This window comes from Vulpes vulpes, chromosome 13 (assembly GCF_048418805.1).
Source record: "Vulpes vulpes isolate BD-2025 chromosome 13, VulVul3, whole genome shotgun sequence".
In the NCBI taxonomy this organism is placed as follows: Eukaryota; Metazoa; Chordata; class Mammalia; order Carnivora; family Canidae; genus Vulpes; species Vulpes vulpes.
The window spans coordinates 103,372,809-103,388,230 of record NC_132792.1 but is presented as its reverse complement, the minus strand read 5'-3'; the positions used below and the strand labels follow the sequence as shown (position 1 = coordinate 103,388,230).

General features: G+C 37.6%; 1 protein-coding gene across 1 annotated transcript in view; it reads left to right on the top strand.

The window, feature by feature from the left end:
* KLHL14 (kelch like family member 14) overlaps positions 1–15,003 on the top strand; it is a 99,663-nt gene extending 84,660 nt beyond the window's left edge. Inside the window, exons 5-8 of the mRNA XM_025996934.2 lie at positions 6,949–7,139; positions 7,221–7,379; positions 10,186–10,343; positions 12,836–15,003. Of these exons, the coding sequence (XP_025852719.1) occupies positions 6,949–7,139; positions 7,221–7,379; positions 10,186–10,343; positions 12,836–12,976 (649 nt within the window). The 3' untranslated portion in view covers positions 12,977–15,003. The remainder of the gene's footprint in view (positions 1–6,948; positions 7,140–7,220; positions 7,380–10,185; positions 10,344–12,835) is intronic.
* The last annotated feature ends 419 nt before the right edge of the window (positions 15,004–15,422 follow it).

Genomic DNA, 15,422 nt, shown 5'->3' with positions numbered 1-15,422 from the left:
TCGCTAACTCAAATACTTTACGTTTGCCCTCTCAACTATCCTCCCATCATACATTGAAGAACAGATCATTTGTTCGCTTTAAAAAAATAGTTTTGCAAGATGTCATCTTATCTTTTATGTATTTGGTGTTTATCTCAAAGTCTCCTAGCGGCCAAGGGACAAGTGACTATTACATTTATACATATTTTGCTGCTCCTGCTCTTACCCATGTGAGGCCACATCTTAAAAGCATGTGCGAATTCCTATGCTGAATTTTGAGCACTCGATTCTTTTTGAATAATACTTTAGGGTGGCTCAGTCGGTTGAGCATTTGCCTTCAGCTCAGGTCATGATCCCAGGTCCTGATAGGGAGCCCTGCAAGGGGTGGGGAGCCTGCTTCTCCCTCCGCCTTTCCCCCTGCTTATGCTCTCTCACACTCTCTCTGTCAAATAAATAAATAACATCTTTAAAAAAATAATAATAGTACTTCAACACCCTCTTGATGAAAGTACCCACCATGATAACAATAAGCTGCAACCTATTTCTTCTTCTCAACTGAATTATTTAAGAAATAATTTTCTTTCCTGTTTCCCTCAGGACTCTTCACCTTAACGTCTCTTTTATAAACATTCACTAAGATTACACTGGGATCAACTTAGATCCTTAATCATAAATTCCAAGTTAAAAGGAAGTTTTCAGATACTATCCTTGATTCAAAAATGTGCGTTGCTGCAGCAAGACAGTTTGAACAATGTTAAGAGAAAACTTCATATCCAACACTCTGTTCCCTCTAAATAAATTAAAACTCTCTTTCAAGAGCCTAAAAGCTATACATTGGAAATGATGAGACACAGTATAAGAACCACAGACACTTTTAGGAAAAGGTGTAGTTCAAAAATACCTTGGGAAATTATTCTAGTTAATGTCCTGACCAACTTCTCTGTCCCTGTCGTGTGCATACATGTGTGCATGGGAGCCTCGCAAAGCCTTCCTCCAGTGTGCCTGGTGTCTCTCCCTCGGGGGTTATTTCTTGGATCCTCTTATTGTGGCTGCATCACTTTACCGTTTAATCAAAACCATTCCAAAAAGTTTTATTTAAAAAAATATTTTTCAAATAAATATCAGTAATATGTTTGAAATGACGGCATCTCATCACCATGGTCCCCTTTGCTGGGGGCTGCACACCACGATAATTAACCTTCACGCCTTCGGTTTGGGAAGCATAACTCACGTCGCGGTCAATTATCTCACTGTAGAGCCCCTAAGGATGAGAAGTATTGCTGCAAAACCTAATTAGTAATTTTTTTAAATGTGTATTGTTTACTTGATATTCTATAATGACTTCCTCTGAGGCACTATGGCCTATCATGGCAGGGTCCTACTTAGACAATTTTTAGCAGCTCATTGACCTGATAAAAAGACCTGCCATGGTCTGTCGGCGCCCGGCAGCCACCGTTGACAGGATGGACTGTTTAACGTTTCTTTCTAAGTCATTATGGTATATCATGTCAGGTCCCTAGTAAGAGAAGTTTTTTTTTAGATTTAGAACAATCAACTCGATAGACCAAATAAAGAGCTCCTTACAGAGCTGAGTGGGAAAAGGCAGATCTCACAAATGCCCAGTCAATCTTCTAGCTCCAGATCTCCTATGGGTTGGTTGACCCAGGCAGCAATCCATAACTTAAAGTGAAATTTTTCTGTCATTGCCAAGCCTCCATTCTAAGTAGCATACTAAGTTACTGGCGTGGCTTAATTGGTGATTAAACAAAGAAGAAAAAAAAAGTAAAAGAAAATATTGAGACATCCTTCAGATCTGAAAAGAAGTTTCTTGAAACATTTAAATGAGTTAATTTTGCATTGCATACATCATGAATTAGACTCACCAGAAGTTCCCCAACCTCCCTCCTTCCATGAGTTGCTACCAAACTGCTAAGAAGTGATTATGCTGAGAAATTACCAAACTGAGAATAATAGAAACATGTTGAAAACCACCTCTGGGGTAACCCACTCCTAGAGCTGGCTGGACAGACTCCTAACATCTTTTACCTAATCAGAGCTTCCAAAGGAGCGCTCTAATATAAATGCAGGATACTCCCTGCAACACACAGGCACACACACAGCTCAACAGGGGAATGGATACACTACTCCTAGGTTTACTCAGCTAACTCATGGATTACATCTCTGCTACCTAAGAAATGGTTGCAGGAAAACATACATTTAAATGTAATGCTACTGAGTTGTTTTGGTCTCAGATGTAGGATTTGATTCTTCAGTGAAACAAAGAGGTTAAAAAATTGAAACTAGGATCAATAGAAATGATTTGATAACTTTACACTTTTTTCCAGTAAAAATCGATATTTTAGGTATTGTTCATATGGAGATCTTACCTCCTAGCCAGTCAAGAAAAAAAAAAAAAGATGAAAAAGAAAAGGCAGTTTGGAGAGCACCAATAACAAAGTTCATATTTCACAGAGTAACAGAAATGATAGAAGCAAATACATTAAAAAAATTGTTTCCAAATCTAAATATTTTGTTTCTAGAAGCCTTACACGAAACAACATAAGCAATGTAAGACGTAAGACAATTTTCTGTTTGAAAAAAATCTGTTACCATTTTTAACCTGAGGTTGAAAGTCAAGAATTCAAGCTGATCTAAGGCTATAGTAATTCAATCTCATGCTTTAGGATATAAACTGACCATCTTAAGGGTCAGAAAGAACTAGTAAAGACCTGTACAATACGCAGCGTTCAAAGTATGTTTGTAGAAGTTGCTGGTAGTCTCTTTAAACTTACTGCAATGCATTGACTATTGCCTCTGGCTTTGGGGGAGGAGGTGCTGGAGGAGGGATGGATGAACAATTTGAAATAGAAATAGCACAATCCCATTTAAAAATCTTCTGTAATCTTGAACTTACTTTTCAAACAAAACAAAACAAAACAAAAAAACCCAAACAGCCTAATCCTGTGTGTTCTTCATGTGGGGAGGAGGGGCTGAGAGCACTCCCAGGAGAGACCTGGTATGGTAAAATTCAGCCTGGAGCAAATATTCACAGATGCTGACAGACCATTAACTATCCATTGTTCCTATGATGCATTTCATGAATTCTTACTTTGGGCTAGCAAGGGAATAAGTCATAGGCTCAGAATCTTCACTATTGGAATTTCTACATAAAAATGCACTTTTAGTCAGGAAATGAAACCTGCTGATTTTTTCCCCCATTTAGATCCTAACAGTGACACTGTGTGGATAAAGCTAGGAGTACACACGAAGCATCAAATTAAGAAAATATTGGCTAAAACAAGAGCAAATTCTGACAGGCTCACTTAAGGTCAGGAAGAAAGGAAGGAGCCAGGACAGAAAAAGTGAGAGAACTGAAATTTAGTCTAGATGAAAGGAGTTCACACTACGGTGAGGAGATCTTGCTCTTATTCGCCATTATCTAAACTTATTTAATGGAGGGTTTTCGCACTTGTCATGACTAACAGGCATTTCTCTTCTAGACCAGTATATAGCGCAGAGAACTCAACACCTTACAGCCCACATAGTTCAAATTATTTAAAGATGGCCCAGTAGTAAAATTATTTCAGAGGCTCTATGACTTGTTATAGACTCATCGTATAGAAAAAGGGTACTGATGTACTCTTGTGTCCATGGTGCAAAGAAATATCTGTTACTCCAATCTATTCTTGTAGACAGATCAGTCTTTTCAATAAAACATTTTAACTGGGCAGCCCAGGAGGCTCAGCGGTTTAGCACCACCTTCAGCCCAGGGTGTGATCCTGGAGACCTGGGATCGGGTCCCACGTCGGGCTCTCTGCATGGAGCCTGCGTCTGTCTCTGCCATTCTCTCTCTCTCTCTCTCTCTCTCTCTCTCTCCCTCTCTCTCCCTCTCTGTGTCTCTCATGGATAAATAAATAAATTCTTTTTTAAAATATTTTAACTGAGAGGGTAAAAATCCTTGTAAGACAACCGTGACCTATCACATTCAATGAGAGAACTGAAATCTGGTTAGAGAAATAGAAGGAAGTAATGGACATCTGTGGGCATTTAATTTTGCGACTGTTTTTAACCTAATAGTATATTTAAACGAGTTTTTACTTCTCTGTAACAGAAAATCTCAAAATTTTTTAGATTAATTATTGCTCTGATAATCTGATTAAAAGCTTCTTCCAAATACTTTCTCCAAACCTATTTTCTCCAAAAAATGCACATGTGCAAAACCTATATATGCAACTTTTTATGGCAATTTTATTACAATGTCAGAGTTTCCTGAACCCGTCAGAAGACCCAGAGGGCCCAGGTTAATAGGCCTTATTTTAGGACATCTGCCACTCCTGCTTTTTATTTTCCTTCCTCCTTTCTCCATCATTGTGTTCTTTACCATCCTTCTGAATTTCCCACAGCACATATTTCTTTCAAAAGCATCAAGAAAATACAGAAAAAACAAAGACAGCCAACATTTTGCTCTAAAATTATCAATGATGCTAACAGTTTCAGGAATACTCAAAAAAACCTGAACCATACAATATCCAAAGAGAAAGAAATCAGTATCCTCAAGGGATATCTGTACTCCCACGTTCACTGCAGCATTATTCACAATAGCCAAAATATAGAAACAATCTGCCTACCAACAGATGAATAGATAAAGAAAATGTGGTATATATGTACAATGGAATCTTATTTATGGCTAAATCCTGCCATTTGTGACAACATGGATGAAATTGAAGGATATTTTGCAAAGTAACAGATGCCAAACAGAGAAAGACAGATACTGCATGGTATCACTTATATGTGGGATCTAAAAAAAAAAAAAAAATGAAGAAGCAAAAAAAGAAGTCAAACTTACAGAAACAAAATGAATGGTGGTTGCTAGGGGCTAGAGGATGAAGGAAATGAGAGGTTGGTGAAAAAGCAGACACGTTACACAATGAAAAAGTTCTGAATATCTAATGTATTAACATGGTGACTATAGTTGATCTATCGTTAACATTGTAGCGTATACTTGAAATTTGCTAAGAAAGTAGATCTTGTGTTGTCACACACACACAAAAAAAGGTAGCTATGTGAAGTGATGGATGTGTTAATTCACTTGATTATGCAAATCCTTCCACAATGCATGCATGTATCAAATCATTACAGTGTAACTTTACATATACTACAATTTTATTTGTCAATTATCCCTCAATAAAGCTGGGAAAAATAAAGCAAAACTGAATATATCATCATCTATAACATAGACCATTATCTATATGGTAATAAATCACCTAAACCAACATTAAAGAATTTAACTGTCATTTAAAGTATTACTAGGGGGATCCCTGGGTGGCGCAGCGGTTTGGCACCTGCCTTTGGCCCAGGGCGCGATCCTGGAGACCCGGGATCGAATCCCACATCAGGCTCCCGGCGCATGGAGCCTGCTTCTCCCTCTGCCTGTGTCTCTGCCTCTCTCTCAATCTCTCTCTCTGTGACTATAATAAATAAATAAAAATTTTAAAAAAATAAAGTATTACTAGGAAAAGTTTCCTTGCAAACACCCTGATGGCTGATTTTTAAAAACTTTTTTGTCTGGGTAATGTTAACTGAAGATTCCAAAGCATGAACACAAACGGGGACACTATGACGGCACTTTACATATGTATTTGCAAATAATCCTCTAAGGAAGGTACCATTAACATCTCCCTGTTACAGATGAGCAATCCAGGCTGAGAGGGGTTAAGTAACATGTCAAAGGTCACGCATCCAATAAATCTTGTAGCCAGGCAATCTATCCCAGAGACTAAACTGACAATCAAGATGCTGAATACTGCTTCCCAGAGGTTTTGGCACTTTGTAAACAGAGCTTCAAAAATCTCCTGATAAAAACCTCTAGGACTGGATCTTGCTACTCACATGGCCCAAGAGTCTTGGCACTAAATTTTATGAGAACTATCCATTCGTCAAACAAATTATACTCTCTGAGGGGCTTGGCACTTAACAATTGTACTTATTCAGTATTGGACCACATGTTATCCCCAAAATATATGTGATTCCAGTAGCATCAATGAGAAAAAAAGAAGCAAAAGGTCAAGGACTTGCTCAGCATATCAACCTAGTCATCCAAACTCCAAATTTTTGAGTCACCTTTGAACATGTGTTCTCCTTCAGCTCTCATGTCTTGCTGGCTCCCAGGTCTTATGTCTTGCTCTAAAACATTTTTTGCATCTGCCCTTGTATGTCTTCCATAAAACTCTAATTCAGACCCTCGATATCTCACTCCTGTTTTATGGTGTACCTCAGAATTGGTCTCCCTGTTTCCAGGCCTTTCAACACAGCTGGTGTCTTTGGCCTTTGAAGGCGTACTGGGAAAATTGAATAAAGTGCCTCTCTTGAATAGAGACTGAAAAATATCCTGTAGCTTTGTAAGAAGCAACACCAAAAGCCATATCAATGAAATTCCTACAATAGGTTATGTAAGAGCAAAACTTCAACACTAAATTCAGTTCACAAAAGTTTCTCTATTTGCAGTAGTACTGGGAATGAAAAAAATGATAATTGAAGAAAAAATTTGATGATGTAGTTCTCTTATAAATTGGGAACAATGACCCTTGAAGGACCATGAAAAAAGTGAATGTCAAGATAATTTATTATTGTTACATTATCTACCTCATTTTTCACTTTGTCTTACTGAGCTGTGATATCCTTACAAGGTACCAAATATCCCAAACATTAGTGAACACTTTACCGGTGTATAAGAAAGCAAGAGAAAAGGAGCTGCATCAGAGTTGGTGAAATTTCTCCTCTACTGTTACTTTAATAACAAAATGTTAGCCAGAGTGGGCAATGCATATGATTACTGTAAAGGTCTGGGATTCAGAAGGGGACTGTGTGTAATTTCCAAATTTCTGCTAGCTTTTTCTAAAGCAGGATGTACCTCCTTTGCCTGACTGAGCTCCTTTTGTGATTTACGGTGGGTTGTTGTTTTCATTGTAGAAGAGCCAGTTTCTATGCATGTCGGTTGGACAAACATTTATACGTTATTGGTGGAAGGAACGAAACCGGCTATTTGTCCAGCGTGGAGTGCTATAACCTAGAAACAAATGAATGGCGTTATGTGTCCTCTTTGCCACAGCCCCTGGCAGCTCATGCAGGAGCAGTGCACAATGGGAAAATATACATTTCAGGCAAGTCATTCCTCCACTTTCTGTTACAAAGTTCAGTTCCAAGGCACTTTCTTGACTTGTATGTATATGTTTAATTCACAGGGGGTGTACACAATGGAGAATATGTCCCATGGCTATATTGCTATGACCCTGTAATGGATGTCTGGGCTCGAAAACAAGATATGAACACAAAACGCGCCATCCACACTTTGGCTGTAATGAATGATCGCTTGTATGCAATTGGAGGAAATCATTTGAAAGGTCTTTTTTTTTTTTTAATCACAATATCATTTGCATCTCCTGTTTCTTTGCTAAGGGGGTTTCTTGTTAGATAATCATAGTTAACCAAGTAAAAAACATGTTGACCAAATAAAATCTACTCTGTGTAAATTAGCTGTACCCTTGGGCAGGCATTTATTTTGGCTCCTCTGCAGAGAGGATTATTTTTAAGTTACCACACACATTAAAGAAATGAATAATGATGTCAACAGAAAGTAAGAAACGAGAGCATTAATAACGGAAAAGCACAAACAATTTGTTGTAACAATGAATTCAGTAAAATAAATTATTCCTTATCACCAAAGTTATAGTAATAAATTTTTTCCAGAAAATTGTTTTTTGTGGTAATCATAAAGAACTTCAGTCATAGCTGCATAAAGAAGCTCATACGTGATTTTTCTTAACAAAAACATGTCATGGAATTTCATGTCTAAATTGAGAATAAATTCTTCTGCGAGTTGAGTATCAAACCTTCTGTGATTCTCAACTTCCTTCCATTTGCTTTACTAATAACAAACATTTAAAACAAGGTATTTTTAGGGTTTTGTTTGGGCTCCTTTCCTTCTCCATATACATCTATGACTACAACTTTCTGCAATTTATGCACACGTGTGTAACCAGGATATGCATGTATGTCACACTGAGTGTAACAGGGAAACAGAGATCTCTGGTGCTGAGAGGAGTCCCAAACTGCTTTGGGCCTCAGTGTCCTCACCTGAAAATGACAACACTGGTCGCGCTGATCTCTAAAATCTCCTCCAGCTCTGACCTTTCACAATCCTTGAAATTGAACCCCATGAGAAGCAGGCCATCCATGTGTGGTAGCTAAGGCCCATCTGTGCATTTACTTTTCCACAATATACCCATCTAAACACTGGGTTAGGTGTAGACATTCCTTTCTGGGCTTTCTCATACATGTGTCCCCCTAACATACTAAAGACCACACAGGTGTCATCATTAAATGTAAATATTTCCAAGTTCATATTTAGTCAGAAAGGTCAGTATCCTCATCTGTGCTGCTCACCTTTGTGCTCTCTTCAGTGGGAGGTTATCTTTGCTGCTGTCACTCTTTTTTTTTCTTCTCCTTCTTTCTCACTGGTGTTCCTTCATCTCAATCCATACACCCTGCCTTTATAGCAAAATATTCATATAAAGTATTAACTTTGTAGCTTTCCTCATTCAAATGTGATTTCCTTTGCATATAATGACTAAACATTCTAGAAACTTCTAATGTTTGAGGTTATACTTGAACAGAAAGACTTGGGGAATGACAACCTAAATGAGAAATAACAGTGAGGTTGGTTCAGGGAGACATCATGACTTAGAGGGAAAGTATGGGTCTGGATCCCAGTTATGCACTTGTGTGGTCTTACCGAGACTCTCAACCTCATGTCTATAAAAGAGGGATAATTATCCTTTCCTTGGTAATTTTTGTGAGGCTTACAGTCAACATGTATATGAACTAGGCACAGAGAAGGCATGCATATCCTCCTACGATGCCACTATAGGGCTTCAGAACTAGGAATTTGCTCCAATCCTCAAGTATGTATATTATCATCGATAACCTTAATGGGAAAAGGAATATACCATAGAATTCCAGTAAGCCCTTTGCTCTACTGTCCTCAAAGCTATAGGATTTATTTTATGTAAGAAGTTAGTGGCCTGAAATAATTCATCTACCTCTTCCAGAATGAAAATTATTCTACTTTTTGGTCTATCTTCTCAATTACCTTGAAGAGTCCAGTAGGTTAAAAAAAAAAAAAAAAAAAAAAGAGTCCAATAGGTTGATTAATTTAGTGTATGCATTGTATCAGCTAGCAAATATCCATTGCATGCATTTAAATAGAAGAAAAATATTACTAATGATTTGGTCTGATCGGTGACCATGAAGCTCTCCCCCTATGGATTTTTGACTTCCTAAATTAAAAGCAGAGCCCCAGTGGAGTCCTCGAACTTTTAAGTTGTTCTCTGCAACCTACTTACTGCCCCAGCCACTGATAAACTTCATCAGAAGTGGGAGGAGCAACCCTTAGCAGAAGTTAGCCCTCTACTCTACCTCTATCCTTAGTGGATATTGGAAATCATGCACATTGTGGCTTATAAATATAAGCTGCTAAAAAGGTAAAAGATGCTGAACACCACATTTTTAGTTAACTAAAACATTTTGACAGAGTTAAATATTCATTTAGGAAAAGCAATACAATTTAGTCTGTAAGAATATGAGCTCCAAAGCCTGTTTGCCTGAGTTTAAACCTCAGTCTGTATACTCGCTGGCTGTGTGACTTCTTCAAGTCACTACTTTTCTCTGCAACTCAGTTGTTTCATCTGTAAAATGAACATAATGGCATAACTATCCCATAGTGTGGTTGAGGGGAATTAAGTGAATTCATCTACAGAAAGCACTTGGAAGACAACTAGCTTATTGTAAGCATTCTATAAAATGCTTGCTTTTAATTATTATAAACCTTTTTAATAAGGTTTTGATAAACACTTTTAAATAAGATCTACCCCCATGTAATCAATGTTTACCAATGACTTGAGTCAAACATTCTTGCTTCGAATTAATTGGAAATATCCAGAATTTGTTTGTTTGTTTGTTTGTTTGTTTGTTTGTTTTAGGTCTCTGTAACATGTCTCCCAATTTCACTAGTAAATTTATACTTTTGTCTCTTTAAAGACACAATTATCTGTTTCTTGGCTCTAGAGCGTTTTTAAAACAAAGCCCAAACCTTGAATCAGGACCCCAAGAGTTTATCCTTGTGTGGTTCCATCTTGCTGTGTCATTTAGGTTTCTCCCACCTTGATGTAATGCTTGTGGAATGCTATGACCCAAAAGGTGACCAGTGGAATATTCTCCAAACTCCCATTTTGGAGGGTCGAAGTGGTCCTGGTTGCGCAGCGCTTGATGACAGCATCTACCTTGTGGGAGGCTACAGCTGGAGTATGGTATGTGTCCACGTTTACCTTCCCCTCCTGCTTCCTGATTTGTTCTTACTATGTGTTACCATCCATACATAAACCTTTTAAGAGTATCATGTTTGTATGCAAGCAGTAAGTTACTTTCGGTAGTAAGAAAGAATCAGTATGGTTCCTGTCGAGCTGGCTTCCTATCTGATCAACAGTGTCCCAAAATATGGTCTATCTCTTCTCTCTTATCCCCATACTTTTGTGATTCTGCTTTTCCAACTAAAAGTGAGACTAAAGGGGTTTTACAAATGTTCTGTTGAAATTGTTTGCTTAGTTTGTTGAATTGTTTGAATCGTCTGAAAAGTTTCTGACCCGTAAGGCATGAAAACAAAAAATTGTTGAATATCCACAGATTCTCTTTAGAATATATAATTTGCCATTGCTTTTCACTTTGCCCAAATTTTATCGTGAAAATTTCCAAGCTCACACAAAAAGAGTACAGGGGACTCTTGTTAACCCAGCCGCCATCTGTCCACCTTTTTAAAAATTTTGGCTGAAGTAATTTGAAGCAAATTCTAGACATCATATTATTTCACCCTAAGTGCTTCAGTATTTATCTTTAAAAAATTATTTGTGTATGTAAACATACTATCATCATATCCAACAAAATTAACAATAACTCCTTCATATCTAATCTATATTCAGAATTCAGATTTTTTCCTATTGAAATGTATATTTCAAGTTGATATGTTCAAGGCAGGATCCAATAGTCTCACTTGTATTTGGCTATTACATCTCATCCATCTCTTGCAATCTGGAAAATTACCACACTCCACTTCTTCTTCCATTAACTTGTAGAAAAAACAAAACAAAAATAAAACAGGGTCAATTATCATACAGAATAGCTGGCATTCTGGAATTGGTTAATAATTTCTTTGCAATGTCATCTAAAATAGTCTCTGTATTTCCTATAAAATGGAAACTTGGACTTAAGGACTTAATAATTAAGCTCAGCTTTTTTCTTTTTAAAATTTCTTTTCTTCTTTATTTTTTTCTCTTTCATCAAGAACATCTGAGGAGGTGGCTGTGTAGTTCAAATTACATCACATTAGGACACATGTAGGGCCTCATGGTCTGCATAATTCATTTTATATATGATGACTGTTTTATATTATCTTATTTATGTGTTGGTTTTATAAGATTTATGTGGGGTTTATTTCTTTTGCATCAAACAAGGTTATTGTGTAAATTTGGGGGGGAGAGTTTTTTTATATAAATTTATTTTTTATTGGTGTTCAATTTGCCAACATATAGAATAACACCCAGTGCTCATCCCATCAAGTGCCCCTCTCGGTGCCTGTCACCCAGTCACCCCCACCCCCTGCCCACCTCCCCTTCCACCACCCCTAGTTCGTTTCCCAGAGTAAGGAGTCTCTCCTGTTCTGTCTCCCTTTCTGATATTTCCCACTCGTTTTTTTCTCCTTTCCCCTTTATTCCGGAGGGGAGTTTTAAAAGGGTATTAGTTATATGGAGACAAATATATACTGATATATATAACTAGACATATATAACTTGGCATGTTCTTGTTCGCTGGTACATATGACTAGCTGCAAAAGTGTACACATTTGGAACCAGACATGAGGAGTACACTTTCAAAATAGGATGATTAGGTTGGTTGGGATTTTTGGGTTTTGCCTATGATAAAAACCAAACTGCTTTGGTTTTGGAAGGGAAACTAGAGAAGCACTACTTAAAGACTTTTTTTTATTTCTAATGTGGCCACTTGAAAATCAACCAATCAATCAATCAACGTGCAAAGAAGTTGGCAAGCCCTTTTTTTCCAGTTTATTTTAAGCTAGTTTTTAATCCCAGCTCTGATTCTCTACAGTAGTAAAATAAAAATGAGAAAGTGAGGCAACAATCTCAAATCCAATCTCTTGAAATTATTTGAAAATTTAAGATGAATTTTTTTAGTTTAAACCAGCTGGATAAACTCCAATTTTGGTCAATTATTTTAAGGGATTTGCTGATCATCTAGGTGTTGTAGGCATTTAACTTTTATTTATTTTTTTTAAGATTTTATTTATTCATTCATGAGAGACACACACACACAGAGAGACAGAGAGAGAGAGAGAGAGAGAGAGAGATAGGCAGAGACATAGGCAGAGGGAGAAGCAAGCTCCATGCAGGGAGCCCAATGCGGGACTCAATCCCGGGACTCCAGGATCATGCTCTGAGCTGGAGGCAGACGCTTAACCACTGAGCCACTCAGGCATCCCGACTTTTATTATTAATCATACACACACACACACACACACACACTATACACACACATGCAGCAGAAGTTGAAATCTTCTGAATCCCAAATTTTCCCTTAGGATAAAACAGTTTAAAGTCCACTGTTTCATTTGGAACTTTTTAGCAAGAGCAGAGAATTAATATTTTCTTTCCAACGTAAATGTAATCAATAAGATTGTCATTGCACTTCTCTGGACATCCTTCCCTAAATGCCCCCTACTCTGCCATTACAGGGGGCCTACAAGTCATCTACGATATGCTATTGTCCGGAAAAAGGCACCTGGACAGAACTGGAAGGAGATGTAGCAGAACCACTGGCAGGCCCAGCCTGTGCAACAGTTATCCTGCCTGCCTGTGTACCTTACAATAAATAACACCAGGAAACCCTGGAATGAACAGTATCACATTCTAGGAGACAATGACAGGTGACATCACTATTATACTATGAACAGTGCATCCTAATGGTACAACTGCCGAAACCCACCCTTGGTTTCTAATGATTTACAAGTAACTACACAAGAAAAAGACCTGTTCTTGAACAGATAACTGTGTCTGTAATCGGATCACACCAAACTTCCTGTGGTGACAGACTCTTCCATTTCAGACTGGTTTTAACTTGTCCCAGCTTTACAAAAACTCCTCACGTGGATCTTAACTTTTGAAAGGAGAAAGATAAAATACAGAAGAGTGCCCCCAGAGAGACCTAAGATCAGTATTGTGCATTGTAGTCTACCTGCATGTGATCTATGTTGAAGTTTTGGGGATATTGTGTTAATGAATGATTCAGAATTTGACCCCGCTAAAATACTTACTGCATTACCGAAATTGCCACTTGATTCTATATTCCTAACCTGTGGCTACTTCACAGACTCCATAGGCAACACAGTTCTAGAAAATCACAGAAGATTAAAGAGGAACATATTTGTTTCTGTATACCTTCATTTCATTTACCTTCTGCCCCTCACAGCACCTCCTGGGATCAGAGAAGAGAAAGATGTTGGCTCTCGTAGCAATTGCTTTCTGCCCTGTAGGTTGTAGGCTAGCCAGTTGTAATCTGTGTCCTCAATTTTATACGAAAGATTAAAACAAAATGTATTATGTCACTCTTCACTCCACAGAGGCTCATGTTTTCTCATTTTTTACAGTATATAAAAAAGTAGTGAACACACCTGTCATTTCCTTCAAAAGGTAAGACTGACAAAGTCACTCGTACACTATTGAAGAGATGCTGTTGGATCACACATCTGACCCGAACGTAACCCGTACTGAAACTGGGAGATTGCTTTCAGGAATTCAGGGATGAAAAGAAAGAATCGTTTCTTTTAAGTACAATCCCAGTTGTCTCTCTGTCCCTAAAACATGCCACTTAAAGGAGCCACAGGAGTGAATTATAGCTCTTAACAAATATTTCGCCCTCTTCCTCACCCTTGGCTCTAGGAATGCTCTAGATTTGGCTCTAGAAAAGCACATGACTTACCCCCGATTGTTCTCCAACTCACCATATTTGTCTGTTATCGCCAAAGATGCCTGAGCTCAGTTAGGTGAGCAATTGCTAGCTGTCTTTAGGAGCATGAGGAATTTAGGAGAAGGTCAGGACAGCATGAGATAGTTTTCAGTGCGGCCAGTCAAAAAAGCAAAACCGGAAGGAACATGAATTTTATTTTCAAGCCCTTCAGAGCTGAAACAGCAGCAGTTAGGAGTAAATACTAGCCTAAAATATTTTTTGATCACCCAGAGGTGTTGTTGAACCCCTCAACAAATGTGTCATTCCAAACAACAACCTGGGGAAGGCACAGATTAAAAATGCCTTGGTGATAGGCTTTCACTGCAGAGCATGTCCAGATAGATGGGTGTGTACTGGAATCTAACGCCGTTTCTACAGTAAAGTGCAATCTTTGTTGTTTTTGTATTTATTTGTATGTTCAGATCCAAAGGATCCGTTGTAAAAATATATATATAAATATATATATATATCTCTATCTATCTCCAGTGCAATCAACTTTCATTTCTTTTTCCTTGAAAACATAACAATATAGAGAAGGAAAGAAAAGTGACAGCACTTTGCGGGGAAAATCCTAGCTGGCATCATGAAGAGAACAAGGTCAGCTTCAGAACCTTTGATCGTCAACTGCTACCATTTCTTCTGAAAGTCACAGTTTATATGAGGATATTCGCTTTCCTTAGACTTGTTCTTTGTTTATTTTTTATTTCTAGCCAAAATAAATAAGAGCATTTATGATAACTATAAGTAAAGCTTTCTGTATTTCAGAAAAGCACACACTATTAGAAGTGAAAAGTGAGTACATAAGTCACAGAGATTGTAAATTTTGTACAGTATTAGAATGTGTAAATGAAGCTTGCTTGGAAGGGGAAAACTTTAAATAAAAACTTTATGTACTAATTCAATTGCCTCATATTCCTACTTATAAGGCATATGTATGAATCTCTACGGTGGATTGTTCAAAGGTTTACAATATGTAAGTGCCTAACTATTGTTATTCTGCTGATATGTTTTTCAAGTTTATTTAGCTTCCTGGCAATATGTAAACATATATGGTATGGACAATGCAAAGAAATTATGGAATGCTTCTGAAAAAATAGTGAGTTAAAAATTATCTGTTAGGGGGTGCCTCAGTCAGTGCAGTGTGTGACTATTGATCTTGGGGTAGTGAGTTTAAGCCCCAAGTTGGGTGTAAAGCTGACTTAAAAAAATTATTTTTTTAAAGTCATGAGGAGAATCTAATTTGTCCACTACAAGAGTGCTGTAATGAGGTATACATTATCTAAGATCTAGTAACTAAATATTTATGCAGATTATTA